Source organism: Anolis sagrei, chromosome 1, assembly GCF_037176765.1.
Source record: "Anolis sagrei isolate rAnoSag1 chromosome 1, rAnoSag1.mat, whole genome shotgun sequence".
Taxonomy (NCBI): domain Eukaryota; kingdom Metazoa; phylum Chordata; class Lepidosauria; order Squamata; family Dactyloidae; genus Anolis; species Anolis sagrei.
This window is the reverse complement of record NC_090021.1, coordinates 1,108,864-1,134,525: the sequence shown is the minus strand read 5'-3', so window position 1 is coordinate 1,134,525 and position 25,662 is coordinate 1,108,864. Positions and strand designations below refer to the sequence as shown.

General features: G+C 49.5%; 1 protein-coding gene across 1 annotated transcript in view; it reads left to right on the top strand.

Moving 5' to 3' along the window:
* Positions 1-25,662, top strand: part of IFT172 (intraflagellar transport 172) — a 58,635-nt gene that overhangs the window by 22,012 nt on the left and 10,961 nt on the right. Inside the window, exons 18-41 of the mRNA XM_060754846.2 lie at positions 103-210; positions 1,845-1,929; positions 2,834-2,926; positions 3,247-3,324; positions 5,142-5,390; positions 6,938-7,016; positions 8,132-8,252; positions 8,327-8,471; positions 8,564-8,653; positions 8,786-8,883; positions 8,991-9,126; positions 9,230-9,346; positions 9,627-9,769; positions 9,948-10,041; positions 10,172-10,236; positions 11,264-11,444; positions 11,587-11,696; positions 13,288-13,417; positions 13,578-13,676; positions 15,768-15,877; positions 17,687-17,750; positions 19,055-19,141; positions 19,286-19,402; positions 19,854-19,964. Coding sequence (XP_060610829.2) covers positions 103-210; positions 1,845-1,929; positions 2,834-2,926; positions 3,247-3,324; positions 5,142-5,390; positions 6,938-7,016; positions 8,132-8,252; positions 8,327-8,471; positions 8,564-8,653; positions 8,786-8,883; positions 8,991-9,126; positions 9,230-9,346; positions 9,627-9,769; positions 9,948-10,041; positions 10,172-10,236; positions 11,264-11,444; positions 11,587-11,696; positions 13,288-13,417; positions 13,578-13,676; positions 15,768-15,877; positions 17,687-17,750; positions 19,055-19,141; positions 19,286-19,402; positions 19,854-19,964 — 2,710 coding nt within the window. The remainder of the gene's footprint in view (positions 1-102; positions 211-1,844; positions 1,930-2,833; positions 2,927-3,246; positions 3,325-5,141; positions 5,391-6,937; positions 7,017-8,131; positions 8,253-8,326; positions 8,472-8,563; positions 8,654-8,785; positions 8,884-8,990; positions 9,127-9,229; positions 9,347-9,626; positions 9,770-9,947; positions 10,042-10,171; positions 10,237-11,263; positions 11,445-11,586; positions 11,697-13,287; positions 13,418-13,577; positions 13,677-15,767; positions 15,878-17,686; positions 17,751-19,054; positions 19,142-19,285; positions 19,403-19,853; positions 19,965-25,662) is intronic.

Sequence of the window (25,662 nt, the reverse complement as noted above, 5' to 3'; positions counted from 1 at the left end):
CTTGGGGGAGGAAATTTGGGATGGTGGGGACGGGACACGTGCAAGACTCCCCCCTGCTTCTCCCCTTCCTGAGGGAGGGGCCGCTTTGCTTTGTGTCTTCAGGGCTATGGTCTTCCTGGAGACGCTGGAGATGTCCGCCGAGACTGAGGCAATGTGGAAGACGCTCAGCCGGCTGGCCCTGGAGGCCAAGCAGCTGCACATCGCAGAGAGGTGGGGGCTGGGGCCAACGTGGGGGGCGGGGGGAAGGCTCATTTCTCCAGGGGGAGGTCCGGGCAGGCACACCAAGCGTGGCCCAGTCCCCCCTTCCTGCAGTCAGCCACCCAACTGGAAAGCAAGCAGGTCTTCTGGAGGCAATCTGTCAGAAACACAAGGTTGAGGAGAGTGTGAGGGACCGGACATGGCTGTGGGCGCATCTTCTTTCTCTCTGGACTTTGCAGGACCCAAAGGTCCCTGGCTTTTATAACAACAACAACAACAACAACACCTCCTAGGGGTGAGAAAAGCAGTATACAAGTACTGTAAATAAATAAACAACAACAATAATATGAGGATTTAAAGATCAAACTACAAAAACTGTGGCACAAGCCAGTCAAGGTGGTCCCAGTGGTGATCTCACACTGGGTGCAGTGCCTCAAGACCTTGGCCTGCACTTAAGTACAATTATTATTATTATTATTAACTTTATTTGTACCCCGCTAGCATCTCCCGAAGGACTCGATGCGGCTCACATAGGCCGAAGCCTCAAAACACAATACAACACATCATAACACAACAATGAGACAGAAGCAAATCAAATAATTAAGCAGTAACAACAACAGTAACAATACGTCGGACACTTTAAAACTGGGCCGGCCAGAGCAATGGGTACAAGGTTAAAAGTGCTGAGATGGCAGGAGGGACGTAGGATTGGATAAGTGCGGTGTGCAGCGATCTTGTTCTACTAAAGTGCATCTAGGGCTTGGTGATGGGGAATTCCTAGTTAGAGAAGGCACAACAGAACAGCCAGGTTTTTAGGTTCTTTCTGAAAACTGCCAGAGTAGGGGCCTGTCGAAGATCTTTTGGGAGGGCGTTCCAGAGTCGGGGGGCCGCCACAGAAAAGGCCCTGTCCCGTGTCCCCACCAAGCGCGCTTGCGACGTGGGTGGGATCACGAGCAGGGTCTCCCCAGATGACCGGAGTGAGCGTGTGGGTTCGTAGACGGAGATGCGGTCACGCAGGTAGGGTGGTCCCAAACCGTTCAGGGCTTTGTAGGTGAGTACCTGCACCTTAAATTGGGCTCGGAAAATAAATGGCAGCCAGTGGAGCTCCTTAAACAGAGGGGTACAATCGGCGCTTACAAAATTATTATTTATTTATTATTATTTATTTACAGTATTTATGTTCCACCCTTCTCAAAGCTGTCTCTCTCAGCTGCTGCACAGCTAAAACCTAAATATGTAACTGTTGCCAAAACTCCCAGGCTCAGCTAGTCTCTTGAGCATAGCCCAGCCAATCAGCTTCGTGCTTTGCATTTTCAGTTAACACGCTCACCAACTGATTTTTTTGCATGTTCTAACAACATTTACATAAACAACACATGTTTGTATAAAAACAACATGCATTTGCTTAAAACAGCATACTAATATAACCCTACCAATTAGAAAAAAAACAACAGACGCGGCAAGCTGTAAATAAAATAAGCTGCGTACCATCTCCGCCCATAAAGTTCTAACATAAACAAGTCACTAGATCCTTGGGTTCTGTGGTTTAGGCGCTAATCATGGCACGGGGCTAATTTTGTGTTTTTGGGGAGGGGGCACCATGTCCATAGGAACGTAGTGCAAGCCCCTCCCTCCCCCTTCCTCAGGTGTTTTGCCGCTCTGGGACACGTGTCCAAAGCCCGGTTCCTCCACGAGACCAACGCGATTGCAGACCAGGTGGCCAAGGAGTATGTGAGTGGCACTGAACTACCTATCTATCTCTCATCTGTAGCCCCACGTGTCCCTGTAAGCATGTGTGTACAGGTACACACACAGGTGTATACACCTTAGAGCAGGTATGGGCAAAGCTGGGACGTCTAATGTTTTGGACTTCAACTCCCATGATTCCCAACAGCCTAGCAGCCTCAGGACCTTTCCTTTTCCCCCTCAACCGCTTAAGCGGCTGAGGGGGAAAAGGAAGGGTCCTGAGGCTGCTAGGCTGTTGGGAATCATGGGAGTTGAAGTCCAAAATACCTGGAGGGCCCAAGCTTGCTCATACCTGCCTTACAGCCACTCACCTGCGCTGCTTAAGCGGCTGAGGGGGAAAAGGAAGGGTCCTGAGGCTGCTAGGCTGTTGGGAATCATGGGAGTTGAAGTCCAAAATACCTGGAGGGCCCAAGCTTGCTCATACCTGCCTTACAGCCACTCACCTGCGCTGCTTAAGCGGCTGAGGGGGAAAAGGAAGGGTCCTGAGGCTGCTAGGCTGTTGGGAATCATGGGAGTTGAAGTCCAAAATACCTGGAGGGCCCAAGCTTGCTCATACCTGCCTTACAGCCACTCACCTGCGCTGCTTAAGCGGCTGAGGGGGAAAAGGAAGGGTCCTGAGGCTGCTAGGCTGTTGGGAATCATGGGAGTTGAAGTCCAAAATACCTGGAGGGCCCAAGCTTGCTCATACCTGCCTTACAGCCACTCACCTGCGCTGCTTAAGCGGCTGAGGGGGAAAAGGAAGGGTCCTGAGGCTGCTAGGCTGTTGGGAATCATGGGAGTTGAAGTCCAAAATACCTGGAGGGCCCAAGCTTGCTCATACCTGCCTCAGAGCCACATAGTACCAATCTCGCTCCAATTCCAAAGGGGGGCTGCTCTTTTTCTCTTTCAGGGAGGGGAGGGCACTGACCACTACCAAGTCCGGGTCCGCCTGGCCATGCTGGACAAAAACTACAAGCTGGCGGAGATGATTTTCCTGGAACAGGTGAGCGGCAGCGCAGGTTACTTGGGGCGTCCCTCCACCACCCCCCCCCCCCGCCCCACCCTTCCCTGACGCTTCTCAGGGAAGGGTCCTGGCTGAACTTCCTGACTGCGAGAGCCGTTCAGCAGTGGAACTCTCTGCCCCGGAGTGTGGTGGAGGCTCCTTCTTTAGAAGCTTTTAAACAGAGGCTGGACGGCCATCTTTCAGGGGTGATTTGAATGCAATATTCCTGCTTCTTGGCAGAATGGGGTTGGACTGGATGGCCCAGGAGGTCTCTTCCAACTCTTTGATTCTATGATTCTATGATTCTTTTGCTTCTCCAGAACGCGGTGGAGGAGGCCATGGACATGTACCAGGAGCTGCACATGTGGGAGGAGTGCCTGGCGGTGGCCGAGGCCAAAGTGAGTAGGGGGAGAAGGGAGAGCAGACCCCTCTTGTTTCCTCTGGACCCCCACTCAGCTGCGTCCCCCTCTTGTCAGGATTTATTGAGGTATTATATGTATTACGTGTATCAAGCTGGAATGTGTCCAGAGGAGAGCGACTAAAATGATAAAAGGTCTGGAGAACAAGTCCTATGAGGAGCGGCTTAAGGAGCTGGGCATGTTTAGCCTGAAGAAGAGAAGGCTGAGAGGAGATATGATAGCCATGTATAACTATGTGAGAGGAAGCCACAGGGAGGAGGGAGCAAGCTTGTTTTCCGCTTCCCCGGAGACTAGGACGCAATGGAACAATGGCTTCAAACTACAAGAGAGGAGATTCCATCTGAACACGAGGAAGAACTTCCTGACTGTGAGAGCCGTTCAGCAGTGGAACTCTCTGCCCCAGAGTGTGGTGGAGGCTCCTTCTTTGGAAGCTTTTAAGCAGAGGCTGGATGGCCATCTGTCAGGGGTGATTTGAATGCAATGTTCCTGCTTCTTGGCAGAATGGGGTTGGACTGGATGATGGCCCAGGAGGTCTCTTCCAACTCTTTGATTCTAGGATTCTATGATTCTATGAGTTTTAAATGTAATTCTTGTGTAGCAAATATGGATGCCACTGAGGATGGAAATGCTGTGCTGAAATGTTTATGTTGAGGCTGTGATTAAGTGACCTTAAGATAACACTGTTCTACAAATTTTCAGTTTTTCTCAGTTTCGGAAACGAAATGTGCCGTTTCTTAATAAATTTAACATGCTGAATTCAATTATAATAATTAAATGTGTTCATTGGCTCTGGTTTTTATGCAACAGCTATTTCAATTTTCTCCACAATAGGTAATTCGTTAATATTATGATAATGCGCCTAACCTTACTGCATGTATATAAACCGCGAATATTTGCTAAATTTTAGTCAAATTATATTGCCAATAGTTTATACACGAGAAATATTTATTTAATTAGTCTATTGTTTATGTTTGTGCAGCAAGAAACTCTATTAGTAGGCCGAATGCAGTTGAAAAGTCTGAAAGTTTCAATGTCGCTTTAATCGTGACTTTAGTTTTTATCCTGTTGGCTTCTCTTGACTTTTCTTTTGTATTCAAGGAAAGGATTCCCTCTTACAATGCTCCAGCAGGAGTCTGACAGCATTGACGGAGTCCATTGGCCTTGATATCTTTTTTCCAGAGTGCTTTATTTACACACGTGCGAGGCATAATGACAGTGAAAAGAACAATGTAAAACGATGTTTAACGAGACTCTCTCAGTCTTCAACTGACTGACCCTCACCGTTCAAAAGTCTGGCCTTATAGAGGGCTTTCTGGATTTTGCACACGACACTAATACTGCGTCATCAAACTTTCTAGAGTATTCTAGAATCTTCCATAGTGTAAGTCGCAACATGAATTTTTTCAACCATACGTGATCACGTGATTGCTTATATCATAAAAACTAGAGCCAATATACATTTTTAAATGTCATTTTCGTTTTCAGCACCCCAAAATCATAAAAGAACAACTATTTTCAGGCCCGCAACTTTTTCTCGGTTGAACAGTGTAATCTCTCTTTTGCTGAGAACTCTAGAAAGATTAACAGCTGCAAAGTTCTGTTTTGACTTTTGGTTTTCCTGTCTCTTCCTGTGTGTCGCTCGCTGTAAATGGACGTGTTTTTCTGTGCTTAGTAAACTGAGTTTTCTTTTGTAACCAAAGTCTCCAGAGTCCTTGTTTTCAGAGCTGTGTCTGGTGCATCTAGCATTTTGCTTCTGTCAAGTTGCGCCTTGAGCTTGACACCTCTCTCCCCTTCAGGGCCACCCAGCGCTGGAGAAGCTGCGCCAGGGCTACTACGAGTGGCTGCTGCAGAGCCAACAAGAGGAGCGGGCGGCCGAGGTGCAGGAGGGTCAAGGGGACCTGCAGGCCGCAGTGGGGCTCTACCTGAAGGCAGGGCTCCCGGCCAAAGCGGCACAGCTGGTGGCCGGAGGAGAAGAGCTGCTGGGCAGCAGGGACTTGGTCAACCGCATCGCCACCGCACTCCTGCGGGGAGAGCTCTTTGAGCAGGTCAGCAGGGCCGGGCACCCCCAGAGAGTGGCGGAAGCAATGGAGTGGGGCTGGGGGGCTGGGTGTGTTTGCAGGAAAAGGGTGTTGGGTGAGTGGGCTTATTGTTGCAACTCAGGGTAGCTTTCGCCTTGCTCCAGACACCACCACACCAAAGCTGTAGATTTTGTAGTTTATTGAGAAAAAGGTATAAGAAATGCAAAAGTTCCATAGGCAGGACAAAGGCTTAAATGCAAAGACAAAGTTCCCAAGATCCAAAGGCCAAAACGTGAAGCATAATCCTTTAGCAATGGTCAAACAAGAGTCCATGGAAAACAGTTGAAAACAAGGCCCAGACTCAGAAAGTTAGAAGCGTGCTGCTAAAAGCCAAAGTTAATCCACAGAAGTTTTCATGAGAAGAGCTACGTTGGACTGACAGCCCCTGCTTGTCAGCTACAAGGCTAAAATACCCTTTGCAGACACGAACACATTGCAATGACCTTTGGACATATAGTTGCACTATTTACAGTAACAAGGTTCCCACAACACAAATAAAGTCCTTTCTACTTCCTTCTTTGCTTCCACGCTGTGCTTCTTTCTCATGCAGATAACCAACTTCACTCCTCTCACAACGAACTTATACTGAAGCTTCACACAGTAGCTTTTTGCACACAGCAGCCTTCATACTGGAGTTTTACACATGAAGCTTTACATGCAAGGCTTTCAGCCTGGAGCTTCTCTCACTGAAGCTTCTCACACACCAGGCCTTCTCCTACCTACCTATCTATCTATCTATTTATTTATTTCGAGCATGTGTACTCTGTTCTGCTCAACCCCCGAGGGGGGACTCAGGGCGGCTCACAACTGTCAATCATTAAATGCCAACAAACAACAATTGCAATACAATTAACATTAAATAAGACAACAAGATGATAAAAATACATCAAAATATTGGCCATTAAAATATTAAAACGCAACCTAGCCTAAATCCGCAAATCCAAGTCATAGTCCAGAGTTCCAGTCCAAGGCCTATTCATTGACAATTCTCATGAGCCATTGCAGTTGCTGCTTGGTCAGCGGCCCAAATGTTTGGTCCCAAAGCCAAGATTTAAGGTTTTTTCCTAAAGGAGAGGAGAGAGAGAGTCATAGACGAAGGCCTAACTCACACTGTGAGGCCTTCTCTCAGAGACCTTTCTCCCACTGAGGTTTACCTCAGACTGACTGCTACTAAGCTATAGGCACACTTGCTCATATAGAACTGCAGCTTTTTCTGAGTCATGGCATCAATGTAATCCTTTCAGTTCTTGACCCACATTTTTGTAATTACATATACCTAGTTGATTTTTAATATTTCTGACAAGGGGTTCTCTCTGCCATCCCGCCCCTCTTCTCAGAGGAGGTTGCCCTCTTTCAGCCCTGAGCTCCCCCTCCTTCCCGGCATCTATTGCAGGGGGCTCCACAGTTGTCCCTGCAGGGGAGTGGGACGCAAGATCCTTTCTGTTTGGCCAGCCCCTTGCAGCAGAGTGCTGTAGTGACCGCTTCCGCCCCCCCCCCCCCCGTCTTTTTCTTAGGCGGGGGAGCTCTTTGAGAAGATCCGGAACCCGCAGCGGGCACTGGAGTGCTACCGCAAGGGCTGCTCCTTCCTGAAAGGTAAGTGGGTGGGTTGGGAAGATGGCCCTGGACCTGATGCACCTTGACAGACAACTGTTTCTTTATTTGTTTGTTTACTATATTTGTATACCGCCCTTCTCAGCCCTCAGGCCACTCAGGGTGGTTTACAGAGGCAACGATTCGATGCCCCAAAACACCATAAAACATTTATTGCAATTTCAAGTGTGAGAGGGGACATCAGATTACAGAAAATTATATTTTCAATCACCATTCACACACATGTACACGCATTCATCCTCATGCACCCAAATATTATTATATCCTTTTCTCCCTCCTTGGAGAAGCACCTCTTAGGCCAGACCCTGCTTTCCTGCAGCCTGCCAATGCATACTTTCATAACTCACATAATGCCATAACTTCAAAATACTGAAATGCCAAAACTTCTTTCCCTAAGAACGATGCCAAGGACCAGATCTCTGTTTTCCATACCGCGGAATCTGACTCCCTGCACAAAATCCAAGATTCCAAAAGCGCACTTCTTCCTCTTCCCCATTGTGGTCCCTGTGAATTGCACATATGGTATTTCCTGCACCTGCGCAGATAGGAATCTTCTAGAAAACCTATTAGACACTTTTAGGTGGTAGCCCCGCCCCCTCTCCCCTTGAGAGTATATAGCCAGTGGGAGGGGCTATTGCCTCAGTTTCTTTCATCCACCGCTCTGGCAGCAGCTAGGAATTTTCCCTCATTTTTCTTCATCTTTGACTAGCGTTTCTGGACTGCATGAATTTTTAGTATTTTATTTTTATTTTACTTTAATTTTAGTTCCATAACTTCCATAATGCCATAACTTCAACGTGCCAAAATGAATCATTTCCCTAAGAGCAATGCCAAGGACCAGATCTCTGTTTTCCATACAGCAGAACCTGACTCCTTGCATAAAATCTAAGACTCCAAAAGCGCACTTCTTCCTCCTCCCTTCAGAAAGAAGACCAAAGTGACCATATCCTTCCATTCATTTCCACACATAATAAAATTCACATTTATCAAATCTGCACACTGACTTTCTTATTACAAGCCTTCCTGCTGCTAAATGGGTGGAAGCTCTTTGCCTGGTGCCACCTGACCCTTGACCCCTATCTCTCTGTGACCTGCAGCGGTGGAGTTGGCGCGCTCGGCCTTCCCAGCGGAAGTGGTCAAGCTGGAGGAGGCCTGGGGTGATCACCTGGTGCAGCAGAAGCAGCTGGATGCCGCCATCAACCACTACATCGAGGCCCGGTAAGCCAGCCCCTCCAGCCCCCTCCTCTCCCTTCCTGTTGAGACCTTCCCCTCAGGAGTGTGGCCTCTTCCAGGTGCGCCGTCAAGGCCATCGAGGCCGCCATTGGGGCCCGGCAGTGGAAGAAGGCTGTGTACATCCTGGACACCCTGGACGCCAAGGTGGCCGCCAAGTACTACCTGAAGATCGCCCAGCACTATGCGGCCCTGCAGGAGTACCAGGTACAGCCAGCTCTCTGCCGCCCCTCCCTCACTGGACCCCTGTTCCATGGGACACACCTGACGGAGGGGCCGGGCCTTGGTTCCCTCTGCAGATGGCGGAGGAGCTCTACGTCAAAGGGGACCACACCAAGGAGGCCATCGACATGTACACTCAGGCCGGGCTCTGGGAGCAGGCGCACAAGGTGAGGAGTTGGGGTCTCAGAGTAGTCCAGAGTCCCTCGATCTGTGGGTAGAGAGGCGATTATGGCATTATGGCAGGTGGACCCCTCCCTCCCTCACACTGGCTCCCAGCCCCTCCCCTCCCTCTCCTTCAGCTGGCCTCCAAGTGCATGCGGCCAGAGGACGTCTCCATCCTGTACATCACACGGGCCCAGGAGATGGAGCACCAGGGCAAGTACAAGGAGGCCGAAAGGTCAGTGCGGGGCCTGGGCCGCTGGGTCGAGGAGGGTGGGCAGGGGGTGTGTTGTGGGCCAGGGCCAGCTCAGCCCCAGGTGTGGCCCCTCCCCGTCTCAACACCAGGCTCTATATCACGGTGGATGAGCCAGACCTGGCGATCACCATGTACAAGAAGTGCAAGAAGTACGAGGAGATGCTGCGCCTCCTGGGCAAGTACCACAAGGACCTCCTGAGTGACACGCACCTCCACCTGGGAAAGGTAGGGCAATGGCGGTGGGATAAGCAAGGGGTCACGTATGGGGTGGGGGACGCAGCATGGAGGGCGGGTATTCCCTTGGGTGACCAGTTGGCTGTTGGTGCAGGAGCTGGAGGCGGAGGGGCGCCTACAGGAGGCTGAGTATCACTACTTGGAGGCCAAGGACTGGAAGGCGGCCGTCAACATGTACCGCGTCAGCAACATGTGGGACGAGGCCTACCGGGTGAGAGCCAGAGAGTGTTGCGTGGGGGGAGGTGGTCACTGGGGTGAGAGTGGGCAGGGCTAAGCGCCAGAAAAGTTTTCAAATTTATCTAGAAGGTTCTGAAGCTGTTTGCTCAGGCGCAGATACTACCATATGTGCGATTCACAGTTGACCACGATGGGGAATAAATAAACTGCAAGGCCTTTGCTGGGCTGGGTTGTGGGGGTAACTCTCTGGGCGCTCTGTTTTGCTGGAGGGCCGCCATTCTCAACCCCCTCCCCCCCTTTTCTTTTTGGGACAGGTGGCCAAGGCCCACGGAGGGGCCAATTCCCACAAACACGTGGCCTTCCTGTGGGCAAAGAGCCTCGGCGGGGAGGCCGCCGTGAAGCTGCTCAGCAAATTTGGGCTTCTGGAGATGGCCATTGACCATGCGTCCGACAACAGGTTCGTAATGGGGGGCAGGGGAGGTTGAGGAGGGTCTGTGCAGGACTCTGACATGGCCCACGCCACTGGCTGGAAGAGATGGATCTGCCCCCCCCCCCTTGATGGGTGACCCATTGCGGCCAGAGAGGAGGCTCTCCCCAAGCAGTCCCTCTCCCTGTGCTTCTTTCTCCTCCCGCAGTATGTTTGACTTTGCCTTTGAGCTGGCGAGGCTTTCCCTGAAGCAAAGGCTCCCCGAGATCCACTTCAAATACGCCTCCTTCTTAGAGGACGAGGTACGCGCGTGTTTGTGGGAGACGGACGGACTGGTAGCTGCTCCCAATGGGCTTCCTCCGTGGCGATGGGCGCACTGACGTCCCCTGACATTGCCTCACCTTCCTTCCTTCTCCCTTTCCTTGGACTCAGGGCAAGTTTGAAGAGGCAGAAGTGGAGTTTGTGAAGGCCGGGAAGCCCAAAGAAGCCGTTCTGATGTGAGTGGGCCCTCTTCCAACAGGGCGGGGTGGGAGGTCGGAGGTTTAGCACAGCTGGTAAATCACCAGCAACTATACGATCTACCAACCAAAAGGTTGCCGGTTCGAAAGTCCAGGTCAGTGTGAGCTGCTGACAGTCAAGCCCAGCTTACAGTTGACCTAAGCAGTAGGCATGTGTGACCCATGGTTCTAAAGTACTTACAAAACTAGGGGGGGGGGGGGGGGCTGATGCTTTGTTTCTAAAGTGTTTCTAAAGTGTTCAGAACTCTTAACAAAACTTTCAAAATTACATGATAATTGCTTCTGTCATTAAAAAAAATGCCAAAAGTTTATTACACTGCAAAAACTTTTGTCTTTCTGCAAAAGAGATGTTGCTCTACAGCACATTTGGGTTTGTTGTGTCTCCACCGATTTAGCAAAGTTTCTGACTCAAAAAATAAAGTTAAAGATGAAACAGGAAATAACATTTTCAAACCGGGAACAGATATTCTTTATTATTAAAAAAATGTGTTATAAAAACTTTGAAAATTTGCCAAAAATCAGCAGATAAGTCAAAGGTTCTGAAATTTGGTGAGCTAACAAAATTTCAGAACCTTTGACTTATCTGCTGATTTTTGGCAAATTTTCAAAGTTTTTATAAAACTTCTTTTTAATAAAAACTATATGGCCATTTTCTAGAAGCATTCTGTCCTGACATTTCACCTGCATCTGTGGCAAGCATCCTGAGGATGCTTGCTACAGATGCAGGCGAAACATCAGGAGAGAATGCTTCTAGAACATGCCCATATATCCCAAAAAACCTACAACAACCTAATGATTCCAACCATGGAAGACTTCAACAAAATATTGAAACAAACCACCTCCTTCTGTTCTGTCTGTCTGTCTATAGAAAGAGACATGTGTACTGTGACCCACCCTGAGTCCCCTTTGGGGTGAGAAGGGCGGAATATACACAGTGTTGTTGTTATTGTTATTATTATTAGCATCCCCCTTCCTCTGACACCTGTCACCTCCCCCTCCCCTCCAGGTATGCTCATGCCCAGAACTGGGGGGCGGCGCAGCGTGTGGCGGAGGCCCACGACCCGGAGAGCGTGGTGATAGTGCTGGTGGGCCAGGCGGACGCAGCCTTCAAGCAGAAGGAGTTCCAGAAGGCAGAGGCCCTCCTGCTGCGCGCCCAACGCCTGGACCTGGCCGTCAAGCACTACAAGGTGGGACACCCCCCCCCCCATTGCCTTCCTTTCCTTTGGAGCCTCAAAGGGCCTGGGTGGAGGAGGAGGAGGAGAGGGAGAGGCCTGCTGAGGGGAAGGGGTGACAGCCCCCTCTGATCTCCCCCTGCTTTCTGGCCCCCAGGAGGCTGGCATGTGGATGGACGCCCTGAGGGTTTGCAAGGAGTACCTGCCCGGAGAGCTGGACGCCCTGCAGGAGGAGTACGAGCAGGAAGTGGCCAAGAAGGGGCCCAGGTGAGCGAGAGAGGCAGGATGGCGGCTGGTTGGTCTCAGCCTCTCCCGAGAAGGGCCCTTGCTCCCCTCCTCATAATGGCTGGGGGTGTCATAAATACTTTTTAAAATAGGTTCTTTTATTCCTCTTTCAGTGAGACAGGTTGCATGAGGCACTTTTAGAGAAAGCAGTAGACACAGACTCCAGTCCTGGGTTTTATCATAATTATATTGGTTGCACAGACAAAGGGGGGAATATTACATCAACATTTACACATATACTCAATCATTCATTCATCAAGCATTCTTACAATTCTTGTTGAAGATTATCAGCTTTCCCATCGTGGTCAACTGTGAATGGCACATATGGTAATTCCTGCGCCTGCGCAGAACAGCTTTCAGGACCTTCTAGAGCAGTGGTTCTCAACCTGTGGGTCCCCAGATGTTTTTGGCCTTCAACTCCCAGAAATCCTAACAGCTGGTAAACTGGCTGGGATTTCTGGGAGTTGTAGGCCAAAAACATCTGGGGACCCCAGGTTGAGAACCACTGATCTAGAGAGTTATTAAGCATTTTTGGCAGTAGCCCCGCCCACTCTCCCCAGTGAGTATACAGCCTCCAGTTCTCTTCATCCGCCGACGAAGCAGCAGGAAGAGAACCGTCACTCATTCTTACCATTCTTGTTGAAGATGATCAGCTTCTTGAGAGGAGGCGGCTGTTCATGAAGGTGTTCGGAAATGGTGTTCATTTGGCCTGACACACTTTCTGAGAGAGAAGGGCCCTTTTATGTAGTATTTTCTGTCGACATGGTTCTGAAAGTTGTAAGTTACTGACAGACAGATTCATAGAATCATAGAATCATAGAATCAAAGAGTTGGAAGAGACCTCCTGGGCCATCATCCAGTCCAACCCCATTGTGCCAAGAAGCAGGAACATCGCATTCAAATAACCCCCAACAGATGGCCATCCAACCTCTGTTTAAAAGCTTCCAAAGAAGGAGCCTCCACCACACTCCCTCCGGGGCAGAGAGTTCCACTGCTGAACGGCTCTCACAGTCAGGAAGTTCTTCCTAATGTTCAGATGGAATCTCCTCTCTTGTAGTTTGAAGCCATTGCTCCGCGTCCTAGTCTCCAAATTCCTGGAGACTAGGAATTACCATATGTGCCAATTACCATATGTGCCATTCCATCAGTTCCTGGACAGATGTTGATTTTGTTTAATTGGCTTTCCTTATCAAGGAGCCCTGTAAACATTTCTGTAAGGAGCCACCGTGTTGACTTCCTTACTTAGAAGAACCATTGTCTTTGGCAATGTAAACAAGTTGTTTTTCCACCAAGAGTTCATCAAGACAGAATGTCAACAGTTAATCATTTGTCACAGGTCTCATCGGCAATTTTTAATTACAGTCCATGAGTTCTTCACCTCTTTCGTGTAGTTTTCAATGACTCATTCCTCATCTTCAGCCCAATTAGGCCACATTTGTACGTCTTTCATACAATCTCACTCAAAATATAGAGTATATATTATCATGACGGGTGCCAGTCTGGGGGGGTTTCCCCACTCTGCTGCCCCCAATGGAGGGCTGACTCAGGCTGACTTGGGCCTTGTGTTCCACAGGGGCCTGGAGGGTCTGGTGGAGCAGGCGCGCGAGTGGGAGCAGGCCGGGGAGTATGCGCGCGCTGTGGACTGCTACCTGAAGGTGCGCGACCCCAGCAACAGTGCCCTTGCCGAGAAGTGCTGGATGAAGGTAAGTGGGGTCTTCAGGTGGGGAGGGGTTTAGAGAGGGAGGGAGGGAAGGAGGGAAGGAGGGAGCGGCCAGGACAGAAGGGTTCCTAGGAGGGTGGGGTCTGGAGGGGGCAAGGGGGAGGGGCTGTGTGACCCCCTCTGACCCCTCCCCCTCCCAACAGGCAGCAGAGCTGGCCATCAAGTTCCTTGGGCAGCCACGGAGCACAGAGGTGGTGCGGACGGTGGGGCCACTGCTGGTGGGCCTGGGCAAGTTCAGCGTGGTGAGTGGGGCAGAAAGGGGGCTGTAGCCAGGAGCCGGGGGGGGGGGGCACAATCCACTTCGGCAGGTTCGCCTCCTTCCTGGAATGGCAGTGACTCCTGTAAGGGAAAACTACCCTAAAATATACAGCAGAGCACCCAAACACAAACAGGATACAAAAGTTGAGCACCAGCTCATTAGCGAGCAGAACGCAAAGTACCATGTAATGTGGCTGTAAAGAATTCAGAGCTTAGAAGGCAAAGAGGCGGAGTCCCATCTTTAAAAAAAAACCCACAAAAGGTTGATTTACAATAATAAAGAACTAACTGCATTTCTGGGTCTGAGAACTGGGTCTGAGCTACTCCAACACCCATCTCTTCTAAGGTTTCAAAGAGAGGAGAGAAAAAACTCAATCACTCCATCTCTCCTGACACACAAGCAGAGAGAGATCTCAAAGCACACAGCACATACTCTCCAGACCAGTGTTTCTCAACCTGGGGGTCGGGACCCATGGGGGGGTCGCGAGGTGGTGTCAGAGGGGTCACCAAAGACCATTGGAAAACCGTTTTTTTGTTGGTAATGGGGGTTCTGTGTGGGAAGTTTGACCCAATTCTATCGTCGGCAAGGATCAGAATGCTCTTTGATTGTAGGTGAACTATAAATCCCAGCAACTACAACTCCCAAATGACAAAATCAATCTTTCTCCAACCCCACCAGTATTCAAATTTAGGCATATCAGTATTTGTGCCAAATTTGGTCCAATGAATGGAAATACATCCTGAATATCAGATATTTACGTTACGATTCATAAGGGTAGCAATATTAGTTATGAAATAGCGACAAAAATAATTTTGTGGTTGAGAGTCACCACAACATATGAGGAATTGTGTTAAGGGGTCGTGGCATTAGGAAGGTTGAGAACCCATTTTAGGAGTGGTGGGATAAGAATGTCCTGGGATGTTTTATAACATGTTCTCGTAAAGCCATCCGGGCCTGGTGCTTTATTTATTGGTAATTTTTTAATTGTCTTACTTATTTCTTCTTTTGCAGTCTTTCCATTTAATTTTTCTCTTTGTTCCTCTGTCAATCTCGCTATATCTTGTGTCCCTAAATATTGCATTACTTTTTCTTTTGATATATTTCAGTTCTCATATAGTTTTTTGTAAAAATGTTCAAATTGTTCAATAATATCTTTGGTGTGATTGTAACTTTTCTTGCCTTCTTCTATCTTAGATATGTGTCAGGCCTGTTTTTGATTGCAGTTTTCTTTGCTAGCCATTTCCTTATTTTATTTGCGTTTTCAAAGTGCTGTTATCTTGCAAATTTCAACTTCTTTTCCATTTCCCCTCATTCTAATGTATTCATTTGTTTCTTTAGTATTTATAGGTGGGAGAGTATCTTTTTATTTTGGGGATTCCTTTTGGCCTGCGTTTCAACTCTCGTTATCTCTTTTTCTAGCTTGTTGCGTTCTTTCCTCTTTATTTTATTTTAGTATCCGTTTTAAACAGACAATCAGAACGAGAGCAGAAACAGAGCAGACAAATCGTCATTCAGGAGACATGGGGGAAGGGAAACCCTTAGTCTATACTGTCAGAGTGCGACAGAAGCTTTGAAGCTTAGAAGAACGGACACTTTGAGACTTCAGTCAAAGCAAACATACTTTACTTGAGTCGCCTAATCTAGGCTGAAAAATGCGGTATAGAAGTAAAGCAAATAAATTTACTGAGTAGAGCAAATATACAGCACACACTCGCGTTTGACACCCAACCAAGAAGAACAGAAACAAGACAAAAACACCGAAGTAAGAAGGAGGAACGAAATCTTATCTCTGGATCCTCCCTACGCGTTCCAGGCACACTCAGGGTCACAACTTCACAGTTCACTAGAGGCTTGACTGATTAACCTTTTCAGTGTCAATACACTCTCTGCTAATGCAATCTGGTTACATTCACAGGCATTGCACAAAATTACATTTAAACATTCACATTACACTAATCTTACATTAACATATACTAAGCTAACTAAACTGTTCCTCATTGAGGACTTGAGACTTGGGCAGTGTGGGATTGAATTCCAACAACCCCTGCCTCCCGTTTCCCTCCTGCTTCTGCAGGCAGCAGAGCTGTACCTGAACCTGGACCTGATCAAGGAAGCCATTGATGCCTTCATGGAGGGGGAGGAGTGGAACAAGGCCAAGCGGGTGGCCAGGGAGCTGGAGCCCAGGTGAGGGAGACCGCCCAGTCCCCATCTCCCTTTCTTCCCTCTCTCCCTTCCCGAGGGCCCTCAGGGGCCACCTTCTTCCCCTGTGGGAGGCCCTCCTCCCCCAGCCTTTCATTCTCTGGGGCAGCGACTGTCATCTTGTGAGAAGGGTTGATAGGGGGTGGGGGTGGCACCTTTTGACCTCCAGGTATCTCCTGCTGCATTGGGAGCCTGCCTTCTGTCACGATGCCAGGGCTCTGCCTTATTCAGGTAGAGATGAACCAAACGCCCAGTTTGTGATAGGGGGTGGGGGTGGCACCTTTTGACCTCCAGGTATCTCCTGCTGCATTGGGAGCCTGCCTTCTGTCACGATGCCAGGGCTCTGCCTTATTCAGGTAGAGATGAACCAAACGCCCAGTTTGTGATAGGGGGTGGGGGTGGCACCTTTTGACCTCCAGGTATCTCCTGCTGCATTGGGAGCCTGCCTTCTGTCACGATGCCAGGGCTCTGCCTTATTCAGGTAGAGATGAACCAAACGCCCAGTTTGTGATAGGGGGTGGGGGTGGCACCTTTTGACCTCCAGGTATCTCCTGCTGCATTGGGAGCCTGCCTTCTGTCACGATGCCAGGGCTCTGCCTTATTCAGGTAGAGATGAACCAAACGCCCAGTTTGTGTTAAACAATTTAATTAAAACAGCACTTAACTTTCTGGCTGTTTTAATAGTCCAAAACATAAAGCATAAAGATAGCACTCAGCCACAGAATATAGAACAAAACTGTCAGCAAGCACTGCTGCAGGTTCAAGACAACACCGTAGTCAAAAGGTCCAGTCTAGTGGTCAAACGCCGAGAGTTCAATGAGCAAAGTCCAGGGATCAAGAGTCTATGCCGTAGTCAGAAGCCAGTCCAGAGATTCAAGGTATCAGGATTCCAAAGGTTCAGGAGACAGGTCAGGATACCAAAAATCCACAATGATGGAAGAGTTAATGTAAGTCTTAAGTTCTAAAGGGCTGAGTAAATTTGTTTGTTTGTTTGTTTGTTTGACTTGTATACCGCTACTCCCAGTTTGGCTCGGAGCGGTTTACAGAAGCAAATTAAAACAATACAATTAGCTTTGAAAATAACCATAACAATAACAATAAGCAAGCAAGAACAGGCATAGCCCGGGTTGTTCACCCATCAAAAGCTTGCCGGAAAAGAAAAGTTTTACAGGCTTTCCGAAAAGTAGGTCTCGGATGGTTCGAGTTTCGACCGGCAAGGCATTCCATAAATAAAAAGCCCTAGGATATGGGTTGCTTACCTGTAACTGTAGTTCCTCGAGTGGTCACCTGTGAATTCGCACATATGGTAGTTTCTGCACCTGAGCAGACAGTTTCGAAACCTTCTAGATAGATTTAGAAACATTTTTGGTAGTAGCCCCGCCCACTCTCCCTTTGAGAGTATAAGTAGCCAGTGGGAGGGGCTACTGTTCCAGTTCTTCTGCCACGAAAGCAGCCAGAAAAATGTGGGCATGACAACAGCGGGGTGGATGGGTGGGGATGTAGGAATTCACAGGTGACCACTACAGGTAAGCAACCCATATTCCCCCATCGTGGTCCCTGTGAATTGCACGTATGGTAGTTTCTGCGCATGAGCAGACAGCTTCGGAACCACAGACCGAAGGGCCCGAAAGTGGTCAGTGGGCAAGAAGGCCCTCTGCAGCTCTGAGTCCAACACAGCTCCAATAAATTGGATTCGGAGTGTAGGTTGCAGGCAAGATTTCTCCAGGTTCACAACGAGACCTAGGACGAGGAGAGAGAAAAAAAATCCTCCATCCCTCTGTCCCTCCTTTGCAGGTATGAGGAGTATGTGGACCAGCACTACAAGGAGTACCTCAAGAATCAGGGCAAAGTGGACTCGGTGAGGAGCGGCTCTGGGGAGACAGTGTGGGGGGAGGTCAGGCTGGATGGCCATCTGTGGGGAGGGAGTGGGTTGGGGATGTTGTATTCCAAGGCGGGAAGCAACTCTGCACTTAACAACCACACTCCAATCCAATGTAAATCAGCAAAGCAATGTATTGAAGAATATATAAAAAACAGTTCAGCAAAAATAGTAACAGCATCTAATTGTAAGAAATAGTCCACAAAATCCAAGATACAAGAGTTGTATCAAAAACCAGGAAATGCAATAGAGTCAGGATACACAAGGCAACCTAAAATCCAATACACAGAATTCGGGAAAAATCCTTTATTATTTATTTTATTTATTTACTTTGCTTATATACCGCTGTTCTCAGCCCGGAGGCGACTCACAGCGGTTCACAACAAACAAGAACAGCAAAATTCAATGCACCAATATAAAAAACACAATTCGTACACAATTACTATAATAACCATTCACTAGCGTCTCATCACTAAAAAAAACATGATCCAGATTCGTCATCCATTGTTCCATTCCTGTCATTACCATTCATTGCACTAATTATTCGAATGCCTGCACTTTTTGCGGAATACCATTAGAGATGGTGCTAGTCTAATGTCTGTGGGAAGGGCGTTCCACAGCCGGGGAGCCACAACCGAGAAGGCCCTGTCTCTCGTCCCCGCCAGCCGAGCCTTTACACTTGGAAGCATGGAGCATGAACTGCTGGAGACATGAAACTAGAATTCCCTTAGCTGGCTTGACTAGGACTTGACAAGAGATGTTGCTTCAAACTCCAACGTTGACCAGACTACTGAAAAATCCCTCTCGTCTCTCTAATAAAGCCATGAAATCAGGCCATTTGCCCTGGCAAACTGATAGTGGCTTCCAAGTATAAAGGATTTTTCCTGAATTCTGTGTATTGGATTTTATGTTGCCTTGTGCATCCTGACTCTCTTACATTCCTGGTTTGTGACAGAGTCTGTGAAGCAGCTCGGAGTTTGCAAAAACTAAGTCTCCTATCGAGCAGCTCATTAACCTCTTCCTCTGGCAATTCATCCTCTGAACTCGCTACCCTAGAGAAAGACTTCTCTGGGTCCCTCTCTGGAATGTGACCTTTGCAGGAGACACCGAATGCTCAATTTCAGGACTTAAAATCTCATGCTGGCTCTCAGGCTCAGCAGGCCCAGAAACCCCATGATCCCCTTCCTCGTGGACATTAGGCACAATCATTGGCTGAGCGCTGGCTGTGTGCCAGGCGGGTTCTCCAAATCGCCCCCCGTAACCACAGTCTCCTTTCCTGGCAGCTGGTGGGCGTGGACGTGGTGGCCGCCCTGGACATGTATGTGGAGCGGGAGCAGTGGGAGAAGTGCCTGGAGACGGCAGCCAAGCAGGTGTGTTGCTGAGGGTGGGGGTGGCCGTGGAGGTGGAGACATTAGCGTCATCCTCATTGGCCCCTTCGAGGTGCCCCCTGCCCGCTCCTGCCCCCCTCCCCCTTGCAACACAGTCCTGACCCCCTCCCCCTTCTGCTCCCACAGAACTACAAGGTGCTGCACAAGTACGTGGCCCTCTATGCCACGCACCTGATCCGGGAGGGCAGCTGGGAGAAAGCCCTGGGCCTCTATGTCCAGCACGGAGCCCCCGCCAATGGGCAGGTGAGCAGGGGAGGGGGGGCATAGAGGGGAGGGTCAGCAGGGAGGCGGCAGGAGGGCATGGAGCACAACACTAGGCCCCCGTCAGGAGTCAATTTCTGACGGCATGAAGACATCACAAATTCCCTCCGTGACATCCTGACTGAATCATCCTGTCTGCCTCAGTTTTCTCTCTGTGACATTTTGAAGCCAGCAGAAGCCGCTGGAAACCTTGTATTGGAACTTGTGAAGCAACAGGCTCTACTAAGGAAACTGAGAAGAGGGGGGGAGTTGGGCAGGAAAGGTGTATAAAAGGAAGTGGTGGTGGGGAAAAGTCAGTCGTGTCTTTCTTTGCTGCAGAGATCCAAGCAATATATCCATTTCAAAGCAAAACCGGCTTGTGAGTGATCATTTAATATTGCTATATGGATCCTACAGTCTTACACCCCCCTCATTCCCCTGCTTTTCCCTCCAGAACTTCAACATCTACAAGCGGCTCTTTGTGGAGATGGTGAACGCGGGCGGCATGAACTGCGCGGAGGCCTACCACCGCTGGGCCGACCTGCGCGACCTCCTCTTTGGCCTGGTGAGACCACGCCCCCCCCTTGTCCTCCCCCTCCCTTCCTCCCCATCCATCCCCAATGGGGGGCTCCTGAGTCCATCCACAACCTTGGAGGGGGGCATTCTCCTCAGCAGCACCCCAGAAAAGCTACAGATCCCATCATCTCTCCTGGAGGCTTCCCTCCCCTGCCTGCCCTTCTCTGGTCCAAACAAGCCCAACAAATCATAGAATCCTAGAATCCTAGAGTTGGAGGAGACCTCCTGGGCCATCATCCAGTCCAACCCCATTCTGCCAAGAAGCAGGAATATTGCATTCAAAGCACCCCTGACAGATGGCCATCCAGCCTCTGTTTAAAAGCTTCCAAAGAAGGAGCCTCCACCACACTCCGGGGCAGAGAGTTCCACTGCTGAACGGCTCTCACAGTCAGGAAGTTCTTCCTCATGTTCAGATGGAATCTCCTCTCTTGTAGTTTGAAGCCATTGTTCCGTGTCCTAGTCTCCAGGGAAGCAGAAAATGGGTTGTTGTAGGTTTTTCAGGCCCTACGACCATGTTTATTTATTATTTCTTTATTTACTATATTGGTATACTGCTCTTCTCAGCCCTCGGGCAACTCGGAGCGGTTCACAATAGCAAAATTCAATGCTTAAAACATCACAAAACAGTTAAAAACAATAATAGCATTATAACAGTCAAGTAAACACCATATAACATCTCATTATCTTCTCATAGTTAAAATCAAGATCCGATCTCATCATCCAATTGTTTCATATTCCACTGCCTATTCAAACGCCTGCTCGAACAACCAGGTCTTCACTTTCCTCCGAAATGCTAACAGGGAGGGGGCTGATCTGATTTCTGTAGGAAGGGTGTTCCACAGCCGAGGGGCCACCACTGAGAAGGCCCTGTCTCTCGTCCCTGCCAGACATACTTGTGATGTAGGCAGGACTGAGAGCAGGACCTCCCCAGACGATCTTAACGTCCTAGCTGGTTCATAGGAGGAGATGTGTTTGGAAGGAGATTCCGTCTGAACCTACGGAAGAACTTCCTGACTGTGAGAGCCGTTCAGTAGTGGAACTCTCTGCCCCAGAGGAAGTGTGGTGGAGGCTTCTTCTTTGGAAGCTTTTAAACAGAGGCTGGGTGGCCATCTGTCAGGGGTGATTTGAATGCAATATTCCTGCTTCTTGGCAGAATGGGGTTGGACTGGAGGATGGCCCAGGAGGTCTCTTCCCACTCTTCGATTCTATGATTCTATGACAGGTAAGTTGGGCCAGGTCTCACAGCCTCTGAGGATGCTTGCCATAGATGCAGGCGAAACGTCAGGAGAGAATGCTTCAAGAACATGGCCATACAGCCTGAAAAACCTACAACAACCCAGTGATTCCAGCCATGAAAGCCTTCGACAATACAAGGCCCAGCCGATCTTCCAGCCTCTCCTCCTAGGCTTTCTTTTCTGTATTAGCGTCCACATGATTCTTCTCTGACTTCCAAAAGAGTCAGACCTGGAACTGAAGGCAGGACTCCAGGTTGAGGCCTCATCTCCATAAAATGAGTGGGTGGCTGGGTGTGTGGGTGGGTGCAATGACCCCTGAACTGCCTCTCTTTAAGACAGTGATTCCCAACCTGTGGGTCCCACTAGCTGCATAAGGCTTAAGCCACTAGCTGCAAGGTTGGCAATTTGAAGGCGCGAGTTGGGGCGATCTCCCAACTGTCAGCCCTAGTTCCTGCCAACCTAGCAGTTTGAAAGCATGTAATGTGAGTAGATGAATAGGCACTCCCTCGGCAGGAAGGTAAAAGGTTGCCCCATGCTGGCAACACAATTGGAGATGTCTATAGAGAGCAGGCTCCTTGGCTTGGAAAATGGAAAAAGAGCACCTCCCCATGGCCGGCGTTGAGCATTGTCTCCAGACGCCGGAGATGGAAAAAAGGGGAAGGCCTTTACCTTTGTCTGTGTTATATTTGTTGTTTACTGTGTGGAAAAGGCACACAGTAATCTGCTCTGGGTCCCTCCAGAGTAGTGGTTCTGCACCTGTGGGTCCCCAGATGTTTTGGCCTTCAACTCCCAGAAATCCTCACAACCAGCTGAAGTTTCTGGGAGTTGTAGGTCAACACACCCAATCCTGATCTATGCTGACGATCGTGTCATCACCACTTAAGCAGAGAGCTTTGAAACAGAGTCTCTGCAAAGATCGAGGGCAGTGATTCTCAACCTGTGGTTCTCCCCAGGTGCTTTGGCCTTCAACTCCCAGAAATCCTCACAACTGGCTGGGCCAACACACCTGGGGACCTCTGGTTGAGAACCCCTGATCTATGCTGACGATCGTGCTATCACCACTTAAGCAGGGAGCTTTGAAACAGAGTCTCTGCAAAGATCTAGGGCAGTGATTCCCAACCTGTGAGTCCCCAGATGGTTTGGCTTTCACTTCCCAGAAAGCCTCACAACTGGCTGGGCCAACACACCTGGGAACCTCTGGTTGAGAACCCCTGATCTATGCTGACGATCGTGCTATCACCACTTAAGCAGGGAGCTTTGAAACGGAATCTCTGCAAAGATCTAGGGCAGTGATTCCCAACCTGTAAGTCCCCAGATGGTTTGGCTTTCAATTCCCAGAAATCCTCACAACTGGCAGGGCCAAAACACCTGGGGACACTCCGGTTGAGAACCCCTGATCTAGGCTGACGATCGTGCCATCACCACTTAAGCATTGAGCTTCGAAACGGAATCTCTGCAAAGATCGAGGGCAGTGATTCCCAACCTGTGAGTCCCCAGATGGTTTGGCTTTCAATTCCCAGAAATCCTCACAACTGGCAGGGCCAAAACACCTGGGGACCCTCCGGTTGAGAACCCCTGATCTAGGCTGACGATCGTGCCATCACCACTTAAGCAAGGAGCTTTGAAACAGAATCTCTGCAAAGATCTAGGGCAGTGATTCCCAACCTGTGAGTCCTCAGATGGTTTGGCCTTCAACTCCCAGAAATCCTCACAACTGGCTGGGCCAAAACACCTGGGGACCCTCAGGTTGAGAAGCCCTGATCTATGCTGACGATCGTGCCATCACCACTTAAGCAGGGAGCTTTGAAACAGAGTCTCTGCAAAGATCGAGGGCAGTGATTCCCAACCTGCGAGTCCCCAGATGGTTTGGCCTTCAACTCCCAGAAATCCTCACAACTGGCTGGTCCAAAACAACTGGGGACCCTCAGGTTGAGAAGCCCTGATCTATGCTGACGATCGTGCCATCACCACTTAAGCAGGGAGCTTTGAAACAGAGTCTCTGCAAAGATCTAGGGCAGTGATTCCCAACCTGTGAGTCCCCAGATGGTTTGGCTTTCAATTCCCAGAAATCCTCACAACTGGCTGGGCCAAAACACCTGGGGGCCCTCGGGTTGAGAAGCCCTGATCTATGCTGACGATCGTACCATCACCACTTAAGCAGGGAGCTTTGAAACAGCGTCTCTGCAAAGATCTAGGGCAGTGATTCCCAACCTGTGAGTCCCCAGATGGTTTGGCCTTCAACTCCCAGAAATCCTCACAAATAGCTGGGCCAAAACACCTGGGGACCCTCCGGTTGAGAAGCCCTGATCTAGGCTGACGATCGTGCCATCACCACTTAAGCAGGGAGCTTTGAAACAGAGTCTCTGCAAAGATCGAGGGCAGTGATTCCCAACCTGTGAGTCCCCAGATGGTTTGGCCTTCAACTCCCAGAAATCCTCACAACTGGCTGGGCCAAAACACCTGGGGACCCTCGGGTTGAGAAGCCCTGATCTATGCTGACGATCGTGCCATCACCACTTAAGCAGGGAGCTTTGAAACAGAGTCTCTGCAAAGATCTAGGGCAGTGATTCCCAACCTGTGAGTCCCTAGATGTTTTGGCTTTCAACTCCCAGAAATCCTCACAACCAGCTGAGGTTTCTGGGAGTTGTAGGCCAACACACCTGGGGACCCTCTGGTTGAGAAGCCCTGATCTATGCTGATGATCGCGCCATCACCACTTAAGCAGGGAGCTTTGAAACAGAGTCTCTGCAAAGATCTAGGGCAGTGATTCTCCATCTGTGAGTCCCCAGATGGTTTGGCTTTCAATTCCCAGAAATCCTCACAACTGGCTGGGCCAACACACCTGGGGACCTCTGGTTGAGAAGCCCTGATCTATGCTGATGATCGCGCCATCACCACTTAAGCAGGGAGCTTTGAAACAGAGTCTCTGCAAAGATCGAGGGCAGTGATTCTCAACCTGTGGTTCTCCCCAGGTGCTTTGGCTTTCAATTCCCAGAAATCCTCACAACTGGCTGGGACAAAACACCTGGGGACCCTCCGGTTGAGAATCCTGATCTATGCTGACGATCGTGCCATCACCACTTAAGCAGGGAGCTTTGAAACAGCGTCTCTGCAAAGATCTAGGGCAGTGATTCCCAACCTGTGGGTCCCCAGATGGTTTGGCTTTCAATTCCCAGAAATCCTCACAACTGGCAGGGCCAAAACACCTGGGGACCCTCCGGTTGAGAACCCCTGATCTATGCTGACGATCGTGCCATCACCACTTAAGCAGGGAGCTTTGAAACAGCGTCTCTGCAAAGATCTAGGGCAGTGATTCCCAACCTGTGAGTCCCCAGATGGTTTGGCTTTCAATTCCCAGAAATCCTCACAACTGGCTAGGACAAAACACCTGGGGACCCTCGGGTTGAGAAGCCCTGATCTATGCTGACGATCGTGTCATCACCACTTAAGCAGGGAGCTTTGAAACAGAGTCTCTGCAAAGATCGAGGGCAGTGATTCCCAACCTGTGAGTCCCCAGATGTTTTGGCTTTCAATTCCCAGAAATCCTCACAACTGGCAGGGCCAACACACCTGGGGACCCTTGGGTTGAGAACCCCTGATCTATGCTGACGATCGTGCCATCACCACTTAAGCAAGGAGCTTTGAAACAGAACCTCTGCAAAGATCGAGGGCAGTGATTCTCAACCTGTGAGTCCCCAGATGTTTTGGCCTTCAACTCCCAGAAATCCTGAAAGCTGGTCAACTGGCAAGGATTCCTGGGAGTTGTAGGCCAAAACACCTGGGGAGAAACACAGGTTGAGAACATACTGAGACATCACTTGCCTTCTTCCTGACAGCTTCATGTGCTGGCTCATGTTCAACAAGAATACCAAGGTCTTGTATTGTCAAAGGCTTTCATGGCCGGAATCACTGGGTTGTTGTAGGTTTTTCCGGGCTATATGGCCATGTTCTGGAAGCATTCTCTCCTGACATTTCACCTGCATCTACAGCAGGCATCCTCAGAGGTAGTGAGGTCTGTTGGAAGTAGGAAAACGGGTTTATATATCTGTGGAATGACCAGGGTGGGACAAAGGACTCTTGTCTGCTGGAGCTAGGTGTGAATATGTATTGTCGAAGGCTTTCATGGGCGGAATCACTAGGTTGTTGTAGGTTTCTCCAGGCTGTATGGCCATGTTCTGCAGGCATTCTCTCCTGACGTTTCGCCTGCATCTATGGCAAGCATCCTCAGAGGTAATGAGGTCTGTTGGAAGTAGGAAAATGGGTTTATATATCTGTGGAATGACCGGGGTGGGGCAAAGGACTCTTGTCTGCTGGAGCAAGGTCTTTTTTCACATCTCTCCAGGAACAAGTGTCGTCTCTATTGTACTTGTTTGTGGCATTTGGGGTTTTGTGGCTGTAGCGTAGAACTTTGCATGTGTTCCTGGGGCGTTGCATTGTGCTCTGTTTTTTTGG